General features: G+C 40.5%; 1 protein-coding gene across 2 annotated transcripts in view; it reads right to left on the bottom strand.

The window, feature by feature from the left end:
• Window positions 1–22342, bottom strand: part of Galnt5 (polypeptide N-acetylgalactosaminyltransferase 5) — a 46495-nt gene extending 24153 nt beyond the window's left edge. The window contains exons 1-3 of one of the 2 annotated variants that reach the window (XM_087654697.1): window positions 20566–22342; window positions 6168–6334; window positions 3871–3990 (exon numbers count right to left, since the gene is read on the bottom strand). In XM_087654697.1, coding sequence (XP_087510823.1) covers window positions 3871–3990; window positions 6168–6334; window positions 20566–21989 — 1711 coding nt within the window. In that variant the 5' untranslated portion in view covers window positions 21990–22342. 2 annotated transcript variants of the gene reach the window in all.
• Window positions 22343–23320: the final 978 nt, after the last annotated feature.

The following is a 23320-nucleotide window of genomic DNA, read 5'->3' as shown; positions in this document are numbered from 1 at the left end:
ACCTCATGGATAAGCATCATGGTTTTCACTCTGTAGTTATTGGGTTTCTCCTCATGGGTGTCTAATTTTCATTTTAAAGTCAATGCAGGGTACAAAGAACTCACTGTAGTGCCAGATGTTCTCCTCCAGTTATGGCCTCACGATCCATTGAGTTGCTTTGACTCCAGTTCAAGGCATTTTATTGTTGCTGTTGCTGTTGTGTTTTTTTTTTGTTTGTTTTGTTTTTGTTTTTTTAAATTTTTCTCATTTCCCCTCTAATCATGTCTTATTTGATGGTACCTCCTGTAGCCTCCATGCCCAGTGCAAATTATGAATCTGACTCTTCTTCCAGCCGCCCTTGCTCCTCTCTGGTACAAGACAACTGTAATAGCCTCCTAACTGAATTGTCTACTTGGTTCCTCTCATCTCTCTCACATCCATTTTGTATATGGAGGCAGCCTGAGCTTTTAAAATGCAAATCAGACAATTTAGCTTCTCTTCACTGACCTTCACTGGTTTTCCAGCCTGGCATACAGAACTGTACAGAAGTTTTATGTTTGCCTTTCCCTCCAAATGAAGCTCTTACCACTCACCTCTCTGGTCAGTTCTCATCAGGACATATGAACTCCTTCTTTGCTTTGGAAGTGTCCAACTCATATCTGCGCTCAGCACTTGCACATGGGAATATTTTTCAGCCACATGTCAGCCGATAAGTTTCTTTTCTAAATTTTATTTCTTAACTATCATAGTTTTACATTATTCATAGATTTACTTTACTAAGGAAATTAATCTTGGAGGGGCATTTAAATTTTCAGTCTGTCAGGCGCAGATTTTGAGGGATAAGCAATATTGGTATAAGTGATATACATGCAAAGAATTTCATAATGGAATATTATTTTGTCTGATGAATGCATGGTAAAAAACTAAAGTTACTGCTGGGCACAGAGCTCATTGGAAACCCATGTACTGACATGTATGAGACCTTGGGTTTAATACTTAATATCATAATTGATAAATGAGAATAATACAAATATAAAAAATCTTAGTTACCACCAATGTTGCTGTGATTCATTTGTTATTCACTGACAGTTTCTATTATAAAGTGTGATGGTTAAACTTAGTTGGTAACTTGACTGGATCAAAAATCACCCAGAAGGCAATCTGCTAGGTATGTTGTTAGGCAATTTCTTTATCAAGTTAATCGAAGTGGGAAGATTGACCCTAAACATGGGCAAACAATTTCCAGGGAAGCCCACATAAAAGGAATAGAAGAAGGGAGCTTGGTTTTTGCCTGCTCACTCCACTCTTGCTAGCAAGGTTGTCTACGCTGCTGCAGCTTCTTTATTTCTTTGCTAATATCAGGACCTAGCTTCTGAGTGTAGACCACTCTTGTGTAGCAGTTTCCTTTGATATTAAAACCTTCCATCTTGAAGGGAAACTTCTTAAGAGAGGATGCTACAGGGAGGTAAAATAGTGGTGTTCTAGTTGAGGGGGGGTTTTAAAATACTGTAGGAAAGTTTTTTAAGACAGGAATTAAACAACTCAAAAAGCTTCAGGAAGTACTTGAAATTGATTAGATTCACTAGGCCCCTCCCCATCTGTATACCAAAGTATAAAGATAGAAAAGACTGCAAAGTGGAGACTCAGACAAATCCAGCTGCCTGGAAAAAGCAGAGGCCAAGTGAACTGTCTAAAAGAGACAAAGGCCAGCTGTGCTGCCTGAAGAGGCTCAGGTCAATTGAGCCGCCACAAAAGGCCACTCTCTAATCTGTTGAGTTCCCTGAAGGCTGTTCAGTGTGCTCCAAGTTCCTAGCTTTTGTCAGCCATCCCTCATGCTGGGTTGAGCTTTGGTGATACAACTTTCTTTGAGGGTTTTCTGCTCCTGTAAGTAAACTCTTATCTCAAACCTGTAAATAACAATGATAAAACTCATAGGTTCATAAACTTGGATTTCCATAGTATCCATCCTTCATGATCTCCCTATCTGAGGTGAGTAGAGTTGGTGTTTTATCTTAGTAATAGTAATACAACAACAAACCACTCTTCAGGAATTCTCTAGACATTCAGTGGCAGACTGGGATCATTGAAACGGTCAGCCTCATGAACTGTGTTCTGAGACTCTTCTGTGTGTGTCAGCCATTGTTGGACTACCCAGACGGTGTTGTATAAGACAGCCTAAAATCTCCCTTTACTAGACATTCAGTATACCAGTTTTTGTCATCTAGAGAACCCAGACTAATACACAAAGGGATCAGCACTGTTAGCAAACCAATGGGATGATAAGAACACTTTTGGGGTCTAGTTACAGGGAAACAAGACTATCATCAGAATGTATTTTCTCCAAGCTGATGGAGACAGGCAGTGCCAGAGCTTCCGGAGGGAGAGTAGTCACTAAATGCTCACAAGCAATATAGATAGAGTATAGTAAATGAAAGTGCAGACTCTGGACTCGGGTGTCTGGGTGCAGCTAGCTCCATTCCCACTGACCAGCTTGAGAGAATGAGAGGACCTATCTACAGACCCAGAGTTGCAGGGGCATCTGATGGGTAGAGAAGGTTAGGAGAGGGGTAGGAGGAGAGGTGGATAGAAAAGAAGGAAGATGAGGAAAAGAGATGGGATCTGTATAAGATCTCTTTACTACACACAAATGCCAGCTTAAAAGAGAAGCAATAGAGAAAAGCAGTTTTATAGGCCCTCATTCTAATAACTGGTACAAGCAAGGAACAATAGTGTATATTAAATCCCTGTGTAAAATGTGTGAGCATTAAGTTAATCTTCTGAAACACAGGATTAGCCCACAAGTTACTTCCACCTCCCAAAGGAGAGGTCTAGTTGTTAGCATCTTAACTCAGTGTAACCAAACAGTGGAACCGTCTAACAGTATAGGAGAAAGCAAGAAACAGGCAACTGTTGTGACCTGAGGTCAAATTATATATATATATATATATATATATATATATATATATATATATATATATACATCACATGCAAATCATTATTTATCTTATAGGGAACATGAGAACTAAAAATTCAAACTATGGTCAAGTTTACAAATATATTGCCTGAAATATTAAAATAATGCAGCAATATGTCAATGCAAGGTGTGAGGTAACTAGACTGGGAAATTAAAATAACTAAAATAACTAATAGCTGAAATAACCAAGAACATGAAATATAAAAAGATCTTGAATTGAAAAACACTGGGAATGAGCTGGAGAGATGGCTCAGCAGATACTAGCACTGATGGTTCTTCTAGAGGTCCTGAGTTCAATTCCCAGCAACCACATGGTAGCTCATAAGCAACTGAAATGGGATCTGATGCCCTCTTCTGGTGAGGTACAGTGTACTTATATACATAAAATAAATAAATAATCCCTTAAAAAGGTAAAAAAGAAAGAAAGAAAGAAAGAAAGAAAGAAAGAAAGAAAGAAAGAAAGAAAAACACTGGGAATAGTGAGAAAAGTTGACAAGAACATTTATAGGTTTTTGCTGTTTTTCAAAATAAAAGTATATTTATTTAAGAGAATCTCCCTACCATTTTCTGTAATGTCCAGGAAAAACTCAGGTATGTAGTGCCACGGTGTTATGCTGTCTCCGAATCCCTTTTGAAAGGCTCAGAAAAAGCAATTAATGTAATCATCTCTCTCTCTCTCTCTCTCTCTCTCTCTCTCTCTCTCTCTCTCTCTCTCTCTCTTTCTCTGTGTGTGTGTGTGTGTGTGTATGTGTGTATCTGTGTGTGTCTGTGAAATTTCATGTCACAGGGCTAGAAATTAATATTCAAATAAGAACATGTGGGTATATATTCTTTCATATTCTGTGTTTGTTTGGAAAACATTATAAATTAAAGCAAAATTGTGATTAATGCAATTTGGCCTCGGGACAGTTTCTTACCTGTTGCATTCTGCGCCCCAGCCAGCCTTGCTCTGATCAAGCCATGTCTCTCCTTGAGGCGAAGAATCCGAACTTTTGGAAACTGAGACATGTATTTATCCAAATTAGCTTTCAGGTAGTCTGTATCAGGGTAAGAAGAAACCCAAAGTACTTTAATTGACTGGGTTTACAAGGAGCATTTTCGCAATTTCATATCCAAAACTATGCTGTCACTCTTCTTGCCAAATTTTAACTTTGGACTCATTTTATTTGATGTCATCTTACTGAAAATATTTTCCGTGGGTTCAATATTCTAAACAAACCAATTTCTCAAATCCAAGATAGAAAGCTGCCTGACTTGAGTGTATAAATTTGAAAATGTTTAAGAAGACAGTACAAATTTGGTTGGTTAGGAACTACCGTCCCCGCTGACAAGTCTCAGTGATGAAAGAGTTAATGAGTATATTTAAGGATCATTAGACAGAGCAGCAACTAGAGCCGAGGTCTCCGGTTTGAAGAACTTGCTTGGTTAAGTGACTGTGTCTGTGGGCTGTTTCTCGGCATGTAATTCTCACCATGGGAAGGAAAGCAGCCCTGACTGGTTTGTGTTCAGCTTGAAGAGATCAGCCTGAGGTGTGGTGTGACTGCCGGTTATACAATGTCTGCCTTGCTCTTAGGAACAGGCCTGCCTAATCAAATTTCAGTCCTGGCCCACAAGAGATTTAGTCATAGGACTTAGGACTTCGCCTCATCTTAGAACATCTTTGCTTGTTAGTGGGGTGCAGAGGGGCTCAGCTAAGGAACATTTTAGAGATGTTTAAGGATAGAGTTACAGTCACTTCTGTGGCTATTGACAACTATACCAGGTAGGAATGGCTTCCATATTTTCTTTCTTTTTTTGAGACTGAATTTCACAATAAACTCCAGGCAAAAGTTGAATTCTTGATCCTCCCACTCCTGCCCCCAGGTACTATGATTACAGATGTGTGCCACTATACTGATTTTCCTGGAATATATTTACAGCATATTTCTTACAAAATGTGTATGTGGGGTGTGTGTGTCGGGTGTGTGTGTGGGTGTGGGGTGTATGTGTGTGTGTGGGGTGTGTGTGTGTGTGTGTGTGTGTTTCTTAAAGAGGACCCGGAAATTGTACAAGACTCAGGTTCCACAATAACAAACAAAAATAAACCATGAAAACAAAAACTGGCTGTGCTCCTCATCAAAGGGCTTTCTTGCTTGGTGGCTCACTGCTACTTCTGTGTATGGTTTCCCAATCACTTAGCATTCTTAATTCTCTTCAGGCGTCCTCCTGCTGCATGAGTTCACTGTGGCTATGGTGGTAACAACTGGGCAAAGACAGCATGCACATCATCATGCCTACAGATCAGGGTTTGGTTGTCTCTAACACCATCTCCCATGTGCTGTTTTTACTATGTCCCATGTGGGACATTTTGGGAATTCACATTGTGGTCTTGCTGGGCCTAGAAGACTTCCTACACACAGAGATCCTTGGGTAATGCAAAGAGCAAAAGTCTTCAATATAACAAATGAATATAAATGGAATCTTAAACACTGGGGAAGCTTCTGCTTCCAGCCTTCACTAGAATGGCTATCTCTTTGAGCCTTTGAAAATATGTCCTCTCCAAGCTTTACTGCACACACATCTTCCTTCCTCTTTAGCGGCAGCTGAGGGATTTCCATTTCTTTGCTTTCCACAGAGTTTAACTTTGGTTATTGACTAGAAAAATAATTCTATGAACAGGGTGGACTTTGCTTGTTATAGTCCATGAAAAATGAATTGTTCATCACCTTCTGGACTCATATGACCACCTCAGGGAGTGGCAGGATGAAAATGAGTCCTGGGAAGCAGGTAGGTCTTGATGGGAATGGCTAAAACATACAGCACCACAGACCCCCGGATTACCAGTGATAATCTTAAAAGTAGATATGTGGTATGTTCAAATGTTTTGCCTCCATGTACATCTATGCACGGTAAGCATGCATTGCCTGTTAAGGCCAGAAAAGGATGTTGGATCCCCCTTGGAGCCACAGTTACAAATAGTTTTGAGGGTGTCAGTGCAGTGAGTTGAACCGGGAATCTTCTAGAAGAAGAGTCAGTGCTCTTAACCGCTGAGCCATCCCTCTTGCTTCAATTAGTAATATACATGTGGTGCTTAGATTCATACTTTAATGGCTGCAATGAAACAGTAGCTTGGTTCTTACAAAGTCAGCTTCATTAAATAGCCTGTCAAACAAAAGTGCTCTAGCCTACCATAAAGCTTTAGCTTTTCAAGAAGAATCCAAGAAGGTTTTCTTACCTTTGGTGCTGAAATCATCCACCAGCAGAATCTCCTTGATGAGGTGTGGAGGGGAGCGGTTGAGGACGCTGTGCACAGACCTCAGGAGAGCAGACCACACCTCATCCACGAAGCACATGATGATGCTGGTGGTTGGGAGGTCGTTGTGAACTAGTTGCTCTGCACACCTGGGCCAGGATATAAGCACAGTGCAAGAGATGTGCCACTGAGATCACAAAGGGCCCTGACTCATCTGTACATACAGCATGCACCCCCCCTCTCAAATATCTATAAGTCCCCAGTTTATATGAGTACCATGTTCATTTCGTTGTAGGCATGGGCAATAGCATTTGCTGAAAGAACCATCATGGCAGATGTGAGGCCTCCTGAGGAGGGATAACACTGTAGTGAAAAGGATGAGGTCTTGTAGGTTAGACTACTTTAATTCTATGACCAAGAAATTAAGTTCAATAACTTACCATGCCTCAGTTTTCACATTTGCCAAACAAGATAATGCTCCTCTTAGGGTTTCAGAGCCCAGTGATCTTCATAGAAACCATTTAGTATAGTTCCAGGCACAGACATTTACTGAACAGGAACTCTTACTATCATTACTAAATTCTATACCAGAAGAGAGCATTCTGCGTTATTTAGTGTCACTAAGAAGTTTATGATTGCCTGTATCAATAACCATCTGCCAAATGGCAAGAGAGATATCCTTCATTCCACTCAGCATATGAAAGTATTTTTTTTTGCACAATGCACATACACCAAATAATTGCACCCCTTCCCCCCTTCCCACTTCTCTGTTTGAAAGTCTCTTGCTGTGACTGCTGTAGAGAAGCTATACTTGAAGTCATTTTGTTGGCATGGAAATGATAGCCAGGCTAAGAGGGAGTAGGTGCTTGGTGGGCTGCTCCTGCCCATGGTCTCCTACAGGCTCTGCAGCTCATGACTACCTCATTGTGGCATTTTCTGTACCTGGCTGTTTCACTGTCACAGGGCAGCTCTTTGTGAGACTGTCCAAATTGTATTTACCCTTTTGCAAACACACCTCCTTTTAGTAAAGGAATAATCAGTGGTGCATGCAAATAAATACTTAAGTACTCTACCCTATTTCAGTGTAAAACTTAGACCTCTTTCCCTTTTCAACAGATGAATGGCTGAAGTCTTGGACAGACTGGCTCTTGGTTATGTTGTTAGTAAGTTCCAGATCTGGGACTGAAGCTCTGGTCTAACCTGGCCTCTAGAAGTAGCCATAGAACTTTAGATCCCCAGAATAAACATCGCTAGCCGCAGATGTAGCATTTGTGGAAACCAGAGCATCTGTCAAGTACCATGGCTCATTTTTGTTAATTTAACGAATAAGACATAGATAAAAGTAAATGCTATACTTAAACCAACAATATTTGCTTGTTCTTTGTTTATGGTTGTCAATGTACTGCTGTGAACATAATTTAATTCAATACCATGGCAATTGCTTGAGGTGCAATTGTATAATATATTATCAAATACTTCTTTAAATGATGCAAAATGAAGCACAAGATGATCAGTGACTCACCCAGCATCATTTCCCTGGTTACTACGTCCATGGGACTGCAAAATGATGTAGTTTTCATTTTATTGGTCTATGGTGATTTTCTGTACTAATAGAGTTTGGATTGGGAATCAAATAAACATATGGTTGCATATCAGTTATCCTTAATTACTGGCTTGAAGAAATTGCATAACTTCTTTGACCTTTTATTTGCCAACTACAAAGCATGGATTAAAAACTTGTCTTGATTAAATATATATCTGATACAGAGCTTGTTCATAAGAAGCACAAGCAAACTTACCAAGGGTCTCTAATTTCAGTCATTTTTAAAAGTGATTGGTTAACATAATGTACAAAGGCCTTGGAGAACCACACCCAACTTCAACCTCAGAAAACAGATGCAGAAAGTTTGCATGGAAATTAAGATTCTTTGTCATAAACAAGAAACCAAAGAATAACTCACAGTTCATTGACCCATCTGTTTGGGAATGTAAGTTCCTACAGTAAAGCTAATTTGGTCTCCTCGTAATATGTGATTTTAACTTAAAAAAATATTAGAGGGTTAAAATGAACGTGTGCTACATTTTCAGGTGCTGTAAAATCAAAATAACACATTTCAATCATATGTCTTAATCTGATTCTAATGTTAATGTAAAATAACAGGCTGCCTAAATTAATCTTATTCTGTACAAAGAGCACCTGCATTGGAATTTCTGTAAAGTCTGAGCATTCCTGACTATATTTAAGGATTATATTAATTACCTGTGGTTGCTATAACACCTAGGATTTCTACTCCAAAGTTTCTCCTAATGTATCTGTCTTCTCTTGCATTTTACTACGCGTAGAATAAAGATACCTGGTCACACCTTCAATGCTGTGCTTGCTACATTCCTTATCAGATGTCCAAGTTCATCACCTCCAATTTCTGTTCATTTTAATGTGTTATAAGACACAATTTAGTTAAGCTCTCTGCCACTCTGTGACACACATTATAATTCTCTTCTCTGGTTCCCAATCACCTGATACTGAACCCCTGAAAGCAATCAGGAGAAACAATCCAAGCCCACGTTTTTTAGCGATATCTTTCGATGACAACATAAATGTCCACAGGAGTGATAGAAACATTCTCTGCAGAGTGCCTCACTTTTTTCTGACCCTCACAAGTATCCTTAGTGTCCACATTGTTTCCATTGACATCTTCAAGACAAATATTTCAGATGTTTCTATCATGATTGCCCAAATTCTGCCAGCCTCTGCCTTATATTTAACAATTACAGGTTTTGCTACACAAAATTCACCTTTTTGTTATGTAAGGAATTGTTGCAGACTGGGAAATAGGAAGTAAATACATCTTTGAAGGGATATGTTCATCAGATCACCCCACAAGCTTAACAACTCAGAGGAGGAAACAGCCGTTCTTTTGGAGGGCAGCATACCTCTGTGGTTTAAATGTGGGACTCCCTCTCCCCCTAACTCAAAAGTAGGCCTAGTTATAACTCAGAGAAATGCTACATTAGCCATTTACTCTCTTGTTTCTTTCTCTCCTTCTTTCAAAATCCATGTTTGGAGCTTTTTATGTTTACAATTTTTGAAGAAATACATAAAACATTAATTGTAATAACTTTTCATGAATTAAATGTTGTTAATAATAAAATCTAGAAAAGAATTAGAACAAGGAAAGTCACCAATTGTAGGCTTGTCGAGGTTTAATAAAAAATTGCAGTTGGTTGTATAATCAGTAACAGTTGAAGGACAATTTAGGAAATAGAAAAGGTAAATTCTGAAATGTATTTTACACATTTATATAAGGCAACTTATATTTCACTTCTCAGAAGCTGCGTTGCTGAGCAGTGAAGACTGGTATGAAGAGACTATGGTCCACTGAGAAGGGACGGGGTGAGTCTATTATTGGAATAATTAGTCCAAGTCAGATGCAGAAACAGACAGAACTTTGTGACTATTTTGTACAAAATCTTAAAAAAAAAAAAAAAAAGACAGCAAACTAGCTAGGTGTGAAGGGAGCAAATTCGTCAGCCTCTTCTCCCTTTCCTGAGGGATGGAGTCATATTTGTGGGTGTAAGGGATGGTTCAGATAGAACTAGGAGCTGGCAAACATGTCAATGACTGTTAAAATTACCAAGGGGCAGTCTCTCCTTGCAATGATCAACCTTACTGATGTGTAATATCTCTTTAAGTCCATCTCGGTATCTTCCCCATCTCCTGAGATTTCAGACTCTTGTAATGTTCAGCCTTTGCCCAGTGGCTGTTTCCCTTCAGTTTCTTTCTTACTGGTTCTTCATGACCACTAAGCAGGTGATTCTGAGAGCTGAGTCTGAAGCTTTGTCTCACCAGTGAGCCCCAATCCCCAGGACCTTGTGGATGTCTGCATCGGCTCATTTGAGCATTAGATTCAATGTTGCCTGCCCAGAGCTTTTGTCAGTTGCCCTGCCACTGTTCTCTCATTCTGTTAGCTACCTGAATTTCTTCCACAGCATCCATTTGTCAATTCTATTTCCTTCTCTTCTACAGCCAGAATTCTGGAATGTATGTCAAATGCTTTGCTCCCGTATCACCACAAGCTCCTAAGAGTCTTGCACACAGTAAATTTTTAATAACTCATATTGAATGGATGGATGAGAGGACAGAGATTTGGAGGAGAACTTAAATTTAAAGCTTGAGTGGCAAGAGAGAATGTATTTTCCTTTGAGACAGGGTAGGGGTGCAATAACAAATACAGGTAACTTTGTGTGAAAGGATTAAAACCTACATTTTTGTTGTGTGATTATTGCACAGGACCTGTAGATTCTAAACTGTTTATTATGATTTTTTAATGCATGGATATTTGTCTGCAAGTATGTCTGCTTACCACATGCATAGAGTACCTATGAAAGTCAGAAGAGCATGACAGTAACTCTGCGAGCAAAGTTACTGGTGGTGGTCCGCTGCCACTATGGATGCTGAGAATAGAATTACATCTTGGTCCTCTGGGAGATGAGTCATCTCTCCAGCCTCTGGACCTATAGATTCTCAATATCTAATTTGTGTAATATAGTCATGTAGAATCAATATATAATTTCTTTACCTCCCAAAAAGGTATTTCTATTCGAAAATGTTAAACTTTAGTTGTGATCCCTTCTCCTATGATGTAACTGAAATCAAGGTTTCCAATGGGGAAACAGCAACAGGTAATTTGCTTTGCTTTATTGGTATAAGATAACTCAGAATTTTCTGGAATTCAAAGGAGGACTCTCTCCTAAATATACATTTGGAAAACATTCTTGTGCTTATCACTGGGCAGTGTTAGGTCACACACACTTTTAGAAACCCGATCTTCTATATCAGTAAACAGATTAAACATGTGCCAAGTGTGTAACAAACCAGATTTGTTTGTTTATTCACAGGCACAACAGGTCAAACCAGACAGCACTCGGCATTACTAACACTTAATCCAGGTACAAGTAGTAACAGCCATCCAACTTCATCTAGATTCTATAGGTTGTAGAACCTATTCAAATTACTCTCCACTGGCCCAAGTAAAGTGAATTATCTTTGCTTCTGAGTTTTTCAGAGTCTTGATTTCTGATACTTTTGCAGGAGAGGGAATTGCTAATGAAGTCTAACATCTTCATGATATTTAGTTTTGGGAACTTTTTTTGAGATTAAGAATTTATGACTTATTTTCTAATTGATCATTTATTACACAAACTATGTGTTTAGAATCTACAAGTCTGGTTCTCTGCTTAAAATTACACATGTTCTTTTGCTTAGGGGAGTCTTGGTTTGAACCACTATAGCAATCCAAAGACTCCAGATTATGTGGAACTCAAATGTGAGGAATTTCATTGTCCTGGAAGAGGTGGTGCATAACCATGGTAGAACAAAGGCTCTGGATGGGAAAGGACAAGGAAGTTTAGTCCTCTGTGGCACTGACTGGCTGCCTGAGCATCAGCATGACACTTAATCTTCATCATTTCAGATCATTCACTTCTAGGATGAAGACAATGACGCTTGCACCATAGAACAGCGATGCAGGTGTCATGAAACAATGGATATAAAAATACCAGGCAAGCCTCATGCTGAAAAGTCTGTGTGAGAGCTCGAAATATCTATCTTGACTCAGGTTCTGACTTGAAGCACTGGCCGGTCCCAGACAGTATTTGATCTGAATCTACCAAATGCTCGCTCATTTATCAAGAGACTCCAGTGCCGATGGTTTACCTCCTCAGCTTCTGTGTGCTCAGTCCTTGGCCACTGACTTGATTTGAATGGAGTCTATCAACTAGAGAGGCCTTCAAATCAGAACACTGAAGGGGTGATAACATTCTTTCATTTCTATGAATTTTTCATTTTATTCCAGCAGAGGCAAAACACATCATGAAGGTCAAATCTCAGTCTTTATGGGTTTGAACAGAAGGTCGGAAGAATATGTTTCAATGTCTATTTGCAATTCAACGACAGCTTCCATGGGAGCCTTGAGCGCCCTTCACTCTCTACACTCTGATATCTCCAGGAGCATCAGGAGAATCAAGTGACCAGCTGAGGTGCTCTGTCTGGAATCATATTCTTTCCTAAGACCTTAAAATTATTTGGGCCTCTTTGCCTCCCGCTGATAAGAAGGTATAGGGATATGAGGATTTTACTTTTGTGATTTGTTCTTTTATAGGGTAAATGATCCTTGACATTTGCTTCAAACCACCTGACTGAGAATGTTCACTGCCGCTCCCCCACTTTCCACTAAAGCCTTTAGCCTGGCGATGCTGCAGTTGCAGAGGCAAGAATGTGTCATGAGAATGAACGGACTCAGGCTCACAAATACATCCCACCAGCACCAACACTGCCATGTTAACAATAGTCTATTTTGAGCAGGCAGCTGTCAGGGTGAAACTGGGATAGAGGCAGGAGTTAAGATGATGGCATTCTAGGATAAAAATAATCCAGGGGGAAGAGCAGAGCATCTGTGGGTCATGTTTCTTGCCTGCTCTACTGTGTGTAACCTTGGTCAAGTCACTCCTCATACCTGCTCTGGAACATAGGTTGTTATACGGTGTGTAACCTTGGGCTCTTCGCCCTTTGTCGTTATTTCCTCAGACTTTTCCTTCTCACCTCTGACCTATACATGAAGAGTGAGGCTTTAATTTTTCCAAAACCCATGACTATAAGGAATCAAAAGAAGGATGTTATGAAGCCTGTGGAAAGAACCCTCAATGAGAAGCTGGGGAGTCTGCATCTCAAAGCTGCTAGCTGTTTCCTTTATACAGAGTCACTTTTCTCATCACTAAAGCATTCAGGGCAGGTTCTTATCCTTAGTGCTGCTCTGAAGCGCTTATTGTCAAACAGACAAGCACATATAGCGTACATAAACATACATGTATCACTGTCTAATAGAGTAAGCATATCTTAAGAGTCTCAACAAGACACAGTCTTCCCTTCACAAAGAACCTTGACAAACCAAGGAGGCCTAGGCACATCATTATGAGGTAGAGTAGTAGAGAAGCTGGGTTCAGAAAGAACTTGACTGATGAAGCACAATTAGTACTTAGTGATGGCAAATCAGAAGACTAAGCATTGGAATTCAACCCATTATTTCTGAGTTGTGAGCCCTTGTCTTTCCTTCTCTCTCTCTCTCTCTCTCTCTCTCTCTCTCTCTCTCTCTCTCTCACACACACACACACACACACACACACACACACACACACACACACACGTATGCATTATTTATTTATTTATTGGATATTTATTTATTTATATTTCAAATGTTATTCCCTTTCCCGTTTCCTGTCCATAAGCCCCCTATCCCCTTCCCTCCCCTTCTTCTATAAGGGCATTCCCCTCCCCATCCACTCTCCCTTACTGCCCCCCTCCTTGACAATTCCCTACACTGGGGGTCCAACCTTGGCAGGACCAAGGGATTCTCCTTCCATTGGTGCCCAACAAGGCCATCCTCTGCTACATCTGCATCTGGAGCCATGAGTCAGTCCATGTCTCTTTGGATGGTGGTTTAGTCCCTGGGAGCTCTAGTTGGTTGGCATTGTTGTTCTTATGGGGGGTGCAAGACCCTTCAGCTCTTTCAATCCTGCATTTATTTCTTTATTTGTTAATAAGGAGATGTAATACTTTATCAGTCTGTCATGGCTGTTGTAGCAGTCACATGAGATAACATGCATGAATGATAAAGGCTACCAGCTGCCTGGCCTGACTTGCTGGCTCCTGATGAACAATAAAGTGTGGTATGTAATGTGCAATGAAGTCAATGGTCACGGCTGAATTACCACCATAATGTGAGCACCCCCGCTTCTCTGTAGATAATGCTGGGGTGATGGTGACCATAGCAACCTTGAATTATTTTTCTTAGGACAACTAAGAGTTCAAGTGGCAAGAACTTTGCAAATGTCCAGTTCTCCATCTCAACTCTTTCTCATGGCCAATTTGGCACATTTGAAAGGCAAGCCCATATAAAGGTTTGCCATGATATCCCATAATTCTGATGTTTTTCCAGGGAAGTCTAAATGTCTCTGTTTAGTTTTGAAAGATAACAAAACAAGGCCTGTAACCATTGCTATTTTTCCTAAGATTTCTTTGCCTTGTTGGGGGAGGCACGGTGACTCGTTCTTCTCTTTGGAAAGCTCTTTTGGAAGAGGTCAGCCAGGGAGGACAACAGGAAATTATGTCCTGGGACAGGGGGACCCAGGGCAAATATTACATCGCGAGTTTGATAAAATGAGACCGGCGGTTGAATTTGGCCCTGGCTGAGACGTCTAAGCAAGTGGTGTGAATAGGTTCAAAGTCCTGAACCTACTCGTATGCTTTCTCAAGTGTACTTCCAGCTCCTGGGCAGCATTTGGGAGGATGTGGGAGGATGCGTCCTGACCTGCTTTAACTTCCTCAGTGTTAGGTTAATTAGGACCCATGGAACAGCTTTCTTTGCTTCGAATTAATGGCTGAAATGCAATTTACATTTTCCTCCTCTGGTAGTCTTTCTCTTTCAAGTGTAGTTCTGTGACAAAGGAGGACATATGAAGGTTTCAGAATTATTTCTCAGCCATATTTAACCATTGCTGTTATGATCTAGCTTCTGCTTTGTAAACACTGTCATATATATGATATATATGATGCATATGATGTATAGGTATATGCATATATACGATGTATATGTATTTCATATATATATACATATATATACATCCCTCCCCCTCTAAATTGTGGAACAGAGTGCACCTGTGCATGTACAGATACACATGCAGCTGAAGAAACACAGTTGAGTGCTTTCACCTCCACATGTGAAATCAGTAGGGAGTCCTTTGAGGTGCTGTTTTTCCTTATCTCTGATGGGTTCTTTCCTCTCTGGGACACATCACAGCTTCTCCCATTTTGCCAGATAATGTTCTCCAGTCACTATTAGTCATAGAATAACCCCAAAACACCAAGACAAATATTCATCATAATGAAAATAAAATCAAATTGTATTTGACTTTAACCTTTTATTTTCTTTCCGTAGAATAATGTTCAAGAAGCCTCAGGATGTGGAGGATGTATGATTAGCTACTGTCCTCCTCCCCATCTTCCTTTTATTTTAACTGCAGCTTTTTCCAGCTTCCCACAGTCAACATTAAGATTCCAGAAACTTTTCCTTTAGTGATTTTGGCAGTTTCATAGGAAATGCCCAGTGCAATCTTTTGCTTCTCATGTTTGCCAAAAAGTATTATTAGTTAACAGTCCTTGCTCTGAACTAAGGTAGCAAAGACATAATGACCTTATGGGAGAATTTGACAGAATTCTGTAGGAACAGCCAGCATTATGGTAGGCTGTTGAGCACTGTTATGATACAACAGACATGAGTGCACTGCAACTCATAGATTTTCTAAAATGATTATTCAAATTTTGCTTTATGTGTATAAGTGTTTTGTCTATGTACACATGCACGTGTGTGTGTGTGTGTGTGTGTGTGTGTGTGTGTGTATACCATGTGTGTACCTGGTGCCCCTGTATGTCAGAAGAGGGCAACAACTCCCCAGGACTTGAGTTATAAACAGTTGTTAGTCACTGTGTGGTACTAGATTTTTGATCTGGGTCTTCTACAAGAACAGTAAGTAGTCTTCCTTGCTAAGACATCTCTCCAGCCCCTATTCTTATTGTAATTTGAAAACTATTAGGGAAAAATTCTTTTAAATATTTCTTTCTCCAAGTACAGATTCAGGAAGTGCACTCTTAAAATAAGTTCATTTTTGCAGTTCTATTTTAACCATAGGTTCAGGCTTAAAAACAGACTTCTTCAAGTAGAATGGATTTTTGAGAGGAAAGGACCTCAGCTCAGCAATAGGTGTGTGTGTGTGTGTGTGTGTGTCTGTGTGTGTGTGTGTGTGTGTGTGTGTGTGCTGTATGTGGTATATGTGCATGAGAAATATGCATATGAATGTTGATCAGTGCTGATGTAAACACCTTCAAGAACTAAAAACAAAGACTTCAATGACTAGATTTTTACCTTTAAAGGATTAAATATGGTAGTTTAAAGTAACTGTCAAAAGAACACTTGGTTTTTGGTATCTTTTATATGTAAGTATTCTAGGTAGAAATAAAATTCTATCTTATTTCTTGAATGAAAAAAAATCTAAACAAGAGCAATTCCCTTGAGACTGAAACTAAGAGAATAAAAATATGGACTAATGAATAAACATGAATCAATTAATAACTCAGCATAAAACAGGACATAGATACCTTAAGCTAAATGATAATACTCTACATATTCAACACGAGAAATCAAGACAGTTAGAAATTTATGAGGTGACTTATTATAAGCTTCATTTGAACTGATAACCTGTCATGGATGTATTGTTTAACAGTAGCATTAGTTTTCAAAACCCATGTCAGAGAAATATGCTTATAAAGTGCGTATTGTGCCAGCTTGTATCTTTGGAATGTGAAGCTCTGTGCTGTACCCTCAGGGAGTATGAAGTAAAATTGAAAAAAGTTTCTGCAGAAGCCTGGAACATCACAAAAAATATGCTCAAGGCTCTTTTTACTGAGGAACCAAAGTGATTCAGTGGAAAGAAGGCTGCATACATTGAATGCTGTTGGAATTTAATGGTTGTAGCTATGTCATGGCCCAGGACGAGGTATACTACACTGGGATTCTGAGTAATATTGGATTAGCGCGTGAGGATAAAAATGGTGAGACCGCTTAAGCAGGTCGCAGAGGGAGACTGTGAAGAAATCAACTAATAAACAGGTGATAGTCAGGAGCATCTCATTTAGAAAACATAGTCATGTGAGCTGGGGAGGTGGCTCAACAGGTGAAGAAGTTACTATGCGAGCATGTGGAGGACGGAATCCAGCAAGTGATGGCTGCCTAGGACCTCAGTACTGAGGAAGCAGAAATGGTGGAAGCAAGCTGTCCACCTGGGTTAGTAAGCTGTAGGTTCCACAAGGTACCCTAATTCAATAAATGAAGTAGAGAGTAACGGAAGACACACAAGGTTAACTACAACCCTACACACACACACACACACACACACACACACACACACACACACACTCATGTCAATATACATACACACACATACATGTCAACTACAAACATTTCTTACAGTGCTATGAGACTGGGCCCCCAATGCTGAGGGACCACCTTGACAGACTCTAGAGATGTCTTAGGAAACACAACATGTGAACCACAATAGATATCTACTACCAGTAAGAGAATTGTAGACGGCCCTGAGGACACAATTTGAACAATGCTGGTGGTAGAGAGGGGTCCTTTGTTTTGGATAAGACCCTGAGATAGAGTAATAACTGTTTCTCTGGGTTATGGAAGGAAGGAGTTGTAAGAGGTGGTTTGAAAAAGAGATTCTGACTTTAAGGCTAAAGTAGGAGGCGTTGTCCTGGCAACCCTGTCTCTTCTCAATGTCAATCTTGTCCTAACATATCAGTCAATTTAGCTGTAAGAAGTTAACTAGAAACTAGTCATTATCTGGCCTGAGAGAAATGAAATAAAAATGAATCTTGCAAATCCCGGCTTTTAATCCCTTTTCAATCTGTATTCAGCCAAAAGTTATAATATGGCACTCACTCTGTAATCTATAGGAGCAGTTTTATTTTAAAATATAAACATCTGGAGGCTATTCCTAAAGTTTTGAAACCTAAAGATTATGGTAGTATACACTTCAGCTAATTATGAGGCCTGGTTCTTAGAGCACCCTACCCACATACACATGCAAGTAAGTACATATTTCATTACTATATTTTATACCAATTTTCTCTAAGATGACAAAAATTTATTACCTCAAACACTATTATATGCATGAGTAAGACATTTCAGATAATTTTGACCAAAGCTGAAGAAAAATAATATCAAATCATTAAAAACACTACAACAAAATACCCTTCCTCTGAATCCTGCCTACCTAAAAAATATACCACATATTTTATTTGTATTTTCTTCTAAACATATTCATGGGCACACATAATTTGCAAGTGTGAGGAAAATAAAAGAAAAATGAATTATTCTCCTTTAAGGAAGAACACCACAAAAGGACCAAAAATCCTTTGAGGGTTTCGCACGTAAGCATTCTGAAGTCTAACATCATCATCTGACTGGGGTTGGAGTGGAGCATCAGCCAGACACACACACACACACACACACACACACACACACACACACACACACACACACCCCTATATTTATCCAAGGTGGTTTGTGTGGCAATAGGGAGGGGACTTGCCTGTGTGTACTCTGACTCATCATGTCAAGCACACGTGTCAGTTTCAGAAACAGCAGCTGGACAATCTCCTGCAGAAGACAGAGTCCAATTGTAACCTTCCTAGCCTGCAGGACTCCAGTTCCTCAAACAAAATTATAAATTAACAAGCTCTGGAAGGCAAGGAGCCTTCAATAAATCAGCTGGGTGATAGCATTAGTGTTTGTTCTAGCCTCATACACTGATCCTTTTTTTTCCACTTAGAGCTGTATCCTGTGCTCCTGTAGCCCGCTTGATTCTTTCCCAGGCTGGGAGCAGCCTGCTGGACACCAAGGGCTCACTTAAACAAAGCTGCCTAAAAAGAGACTTTTTTCCTGAAATCCTTGTGGAATATTATAGCTAGTGCTCAATACTGTGACACGTAGGATTTCGGGGTATAGCTGGTCTAACATTTTAGAATTCTTTTTGGAAGATAATACACAGGAGACAGGAGAGAGAAAGAGAATTTTGAACGTGAATTTTGTTCTCTTCTCTACAAAGAACTAGGTCAGTGATCTGAGACATTTAAGTTCCTAGGACCTCAGTTTCCTTCTCTGGGAATATTACTGTGTTCTCATGGGAGTATGGGTGGCACAGTGCCTAGTCTCGACATGCCAACAGTACATGGCTAATTGCTCTGTATCAATGGTTAAGAGACTGTCTTCTTTGACACTGGCATCATAATGAATACACTTCTTTTGCTACCATGAGTAAAGGTTCATCTGTACACGTCTTCTTTCTGAGAACCCTGTCTAAAACCTTGCCCCAACTGCCTAGCTTCAAAATATTTTCTGAAGAAGCCAAAGAAAGCCATTGTTTATGTACTGCACATGCTCAAAGTCTCAGTCTTGCTGTTTGTGGCTTCTCACCTCCAGGCTGGCTTAGCTTGGAGAGCGGAGTGTGGTCAGAGCTATATTATTAATTAGTGGGTAGTGAACACATGGCTACAAGTATCTCACTTGTAAATACACCAAAGAGAGCCTGAACCTGCACTGAAATCATTTCTCTGACTCCACCTTGCAATGAGGGAGGTAAAGAGTCTCATTGTTTAAAGAACTGAATGCGAGGTCCGTTGGGAAACTTAGAGGCGTACTACTGTGGGCAAGTAATACACATCTAATATAAAGTATTAGGAAGACACTCATTACATGAGCGCCGTCATCTAATAAATCAGGGTAGAAAGCCCGCCCCCTCCTCTCTCAGGCTCACAAAGTTCACATTCATATTTGTAGATTCCTGTAATGCAGAAACTCTGCAAGCAGGATCATAGGTAGCGTGCTCCTGAAGCTCCTAAGGTGTTTGCTTGTTGATGATGGACTTTTCCCACCATTACTGCTCCACGTGGCAGAATACACAAATGTGTATTATTCTCACCACCAGAAGGGCTTTTACCTTTAGAGAACAATCGTCTCTTCTCTTGTCCCAATCACTATTACTTATGGTTCTTCTAAGATTTAACTGCAGGGAGACTTAGGAGGCTGCTTCTCCCTGTACAGACCAACATTTCCTAGATACACTTCCGGAGCTTGAAAACAACAAAACTTCCACTCTCGCTGTTATAATGGAATTGTGCTTTACATTTTATTACTTAGCTATAGATTATCAAAAATTGGGTCACTACCATGAACAAAGGTTCTTTCTGAGAGCCCTGTCGAAAACCTGCCCCAACTACCTACTTACAAAAGAAACATTTTCTGAAGAAGCAAAAAAAAAAACCAAACACAAAAAACAAACAACAACAAACAAACAAAAAAACCCCAGTCATTGTTTATGTACTACACATGTTCAAATTGACATTCGGATTCCTGCTTCCAGGCTGGCTTGGCTTATGGAACTGAACATCAAGTTGTAATTAGAGCTACATTACTAATGGATAGTGAACACATGTCATTGAGGCAGTTTTTTTTTTTTATTACAAATGGAAGAAACTGAAAGCTTAGGAAGGGAGCTAAGATGTGATCACATAAAGAGAGAGCAGGACATTTTGGATAGCAGAACTTTTCTCTGTGCGCAGGGTAAACTATTTGGTTAACCATCAAATAATTACTATCAAATGAATTCCCTAGATGGCCAAAATTCACACAAAATTAAATTGTAATAAAACCCTTCTGTTCATAAGCAAAGCTCAAGAAAAGAGAAGAGAAATGGGCCTTACCCAGCAGGCCTTGTGTCTTCAATGGCTCTGTCCACTGGAATCAAATCGCTAAGGTAGACATTGAAGTTTCCTTCTTTCCATCTCTGTTCAGCCTCCTTCTTCTTTCCAGGGGGAACCACGACAGGGCGCCCGAACTGACCTGGAGCATTGAGATCTCTTGGAGAGAGGGTCACATCGATTCTGAGCACGTGATGCTTTCCAGGGTTTTCAGAGATATTTGCATGGCTTTGCTGGTGTCCTACAGTTGTGGCCTTGGCAGTCAAGTTGCTTCTTGCTGTATGGAGTTCCTCAGCTAAGGTGGGCTTGGACTGAGACACAGCTCTCTTTGGAGCTAATGGAGAGGACAAGGTCTGGCTCTGACTCCTGGGGATATGTTTTCCTTGGCTTTCACCCAGTAATTTAGGGAAGACAGTTTGGATTTTAGAATTAGGTACCTCTTTGGTGTCTGTCTTCTGGCCTTCCTCTTTAGTTATAATCACAATCTGACTTTCAGAGAAATTTAGTTTCTTCCCTGGCGCCACTTTGGCCCCATCGGCTTCTGGCAATACTCCCAATCCTGTCTCATTTGTAGATTGTTTCTTTAAATGACCCACATCAGCAGTGAACTTAAGAAGAGGGCGCGCTTTATGGGCTTCATATTTTAGGTCTTTGCCCTGAGCCTCAGTTTTCTTTGTGACCGTGACTTCCTCAGGTTTCAGGATTGGTAGGCTGGCAAATTGTATGCTTGATTTTGTTACTGTCTGTGATTGCTGCTTTGATCTGTCAGTCCTGACACTGATGGTCACATTCAGGGCCCTTTGGGAGGCTTGCTTTGATGTATCACTGCTGAGATTATAATTCTCTGGGGCCTCTTGTTTTTTATCTAAGGTTTCTGTATGTTCTGCTGTTTTGTTCAATGGAACTCCTCTTGACACTGTGAAAGAGTCCTTCTCAGACCCTAACACTGTTGTCTGCTTGGACATCATGTGCAAGGAGGAGACTTCAGGCTTGCTGTCTCTCCCCTGGGTCTTCTGCATGGGGAGTGTCACTGGGAGGGTTTGCACATGTGTACGATGCCACAAAGACACAGCCTTCCCCCTTCCCAGGAGGAACTGCATTTTCCCTTTCCTCTGGACTTGGTCCACATTCTCCTCAACCTTGAGTACACGGTTCTCAGCCTTTCTAAAGCTCTCCTTGCCTCCCGCTCCATTCCGGGGCGGCCTCATCCCTCTGCTGCTGGGGGAAAGGATCGTCATTTGGTCTGCCTCAACTCTGAATCCTGTCTGTTCCCTCCTCATGATATCTTCTTTGAGTATCCCTGTGTTGATCTCACTGAATGAGAGGCGGAGAGCTGCCATATCAAAGAGCAGCCAGATGACAGAAGCTACAAATATAAATGCCAAGACTCGCCCACTTCCTCGGAAAAACTTTCGGATCTTGTTCATCGTACAAAGGCTTGCCTTGCAGCTTGCCCTCTGCTTACCTGGAGTGGAGAGAGAGTTGAGGTAGCAACAGTAACAGCAGCAGTAGCAGCAGCAGGAGCAAGGCCCCTCTCTTCGGAACCTAGCAGGAAACAGACGTCCAAAGGAGGAAAGCTCAGCTCTTACTGACTGCCTGTCACTCTCTGCCTGCGTGGCATTTCACAGCAAAGCATGTGTGCCCGCTCCCTGGCCCTGGCTAAACCCTAGTACACACTGGCTCCAGGTGACTCCCAGAGCAATCAGCTGCAGCTGCAGGATAGATCACCGCATCTTGTCTCGGACGGCCCTTGTCCATCTTCCTTCAAGGCCAAGAAAACAAGAGAACGTGGGGCTAGGATGGGGCTGCCGGCAGCAGCTTCTCTCCTCCCAGTTGGCTGCATGCTGTAACTCAACACCATGTCTCAGAAGGAAAACCTTTCAAGCCATTACCCAGCAAACTTCATTCAGCTCTCACCTTCTGTGCTATGTGAGAGAGTATGTGTTTTAAGGGCAATTAAACGGAAAGCAAACTAACTTAGAGGACATGTGTTCCTGGTTTGTAACCCCTCCTACCCCACTCCTACTCATTAACCCTATGGTACCCAGATGCTTGCGTGCTTAGTTGGAACAATTAGTTCTTGACCTTAATGTTTCAGTTCTAAGAGGTTAATGGCTTAAAGAAGAGAGCAACTTATAGCCTAACTACCAGAGAGGGCTGTTTAGTTATTTAGGAAACTTCCACCAACAGGTACAGAAATCTTTCTACGTAAGTATGTCAGCCAGTCTTTTTACACTAGTCCATCTTTTTTGTCCCCATTCTTAGCCTTAATAGACTGAAAAAAAATTGTCATATTCCTATAAAAAGTTCAGGACACTTTGCTATGATCTGAATATTTGTGTCCTTGTCAAATTCAATGTGATATTAGCAATTAAAGTCTTTGGAATGTGCTGAGATAAGAGAAAAGCAGCCCTTATATATTAGATTAATGTCCTTACAAAAGAGCTCAGTGAGCTGCCTTGTCCCCTTCACCATGTGAGGGCCCATCAAGAGAGACTGTTGAAGGAACCAAGTGATAAGGCCTTCCATGACACCACGTCTGTTCATTTTGAATGTCTTAGCCTCCAGAACTGTGAGAAATTAATTCATATTGAGTATAGACTGCTCAGTCTATGGTAATTTTAAATTGAAACTTGAATGAATTAGGACATTCTCCTAATTTGCTAAGTCGTGGACCAGTAATAGCTTGACTATTGTGCCAAGACTTTGACTGGACTCTGAGTAACCTTGGGAATTAGAAAGGCCAATAGTTTCTGAG

This window comes from Rattus norvegicus, chromosome 3 (genome assembly GCF_021556685.1).
Source record: "Rattus norvegicus strain SHRSP/BbbUtx chromosome 3, alternate assembly SHRSP_T2T, whole genome shotgun sequence".
NCBI classification, from domain to species: Eukaryota; Metazoa; Chordata; class Mammalia; order Rodentia; family Muridae; genus Rattus; species Rattus norvegicus.
Note: the sequence above shows the minus strand (reverse complement) of the source record. Positions and strands in the feature narration are given on the sequence as shown.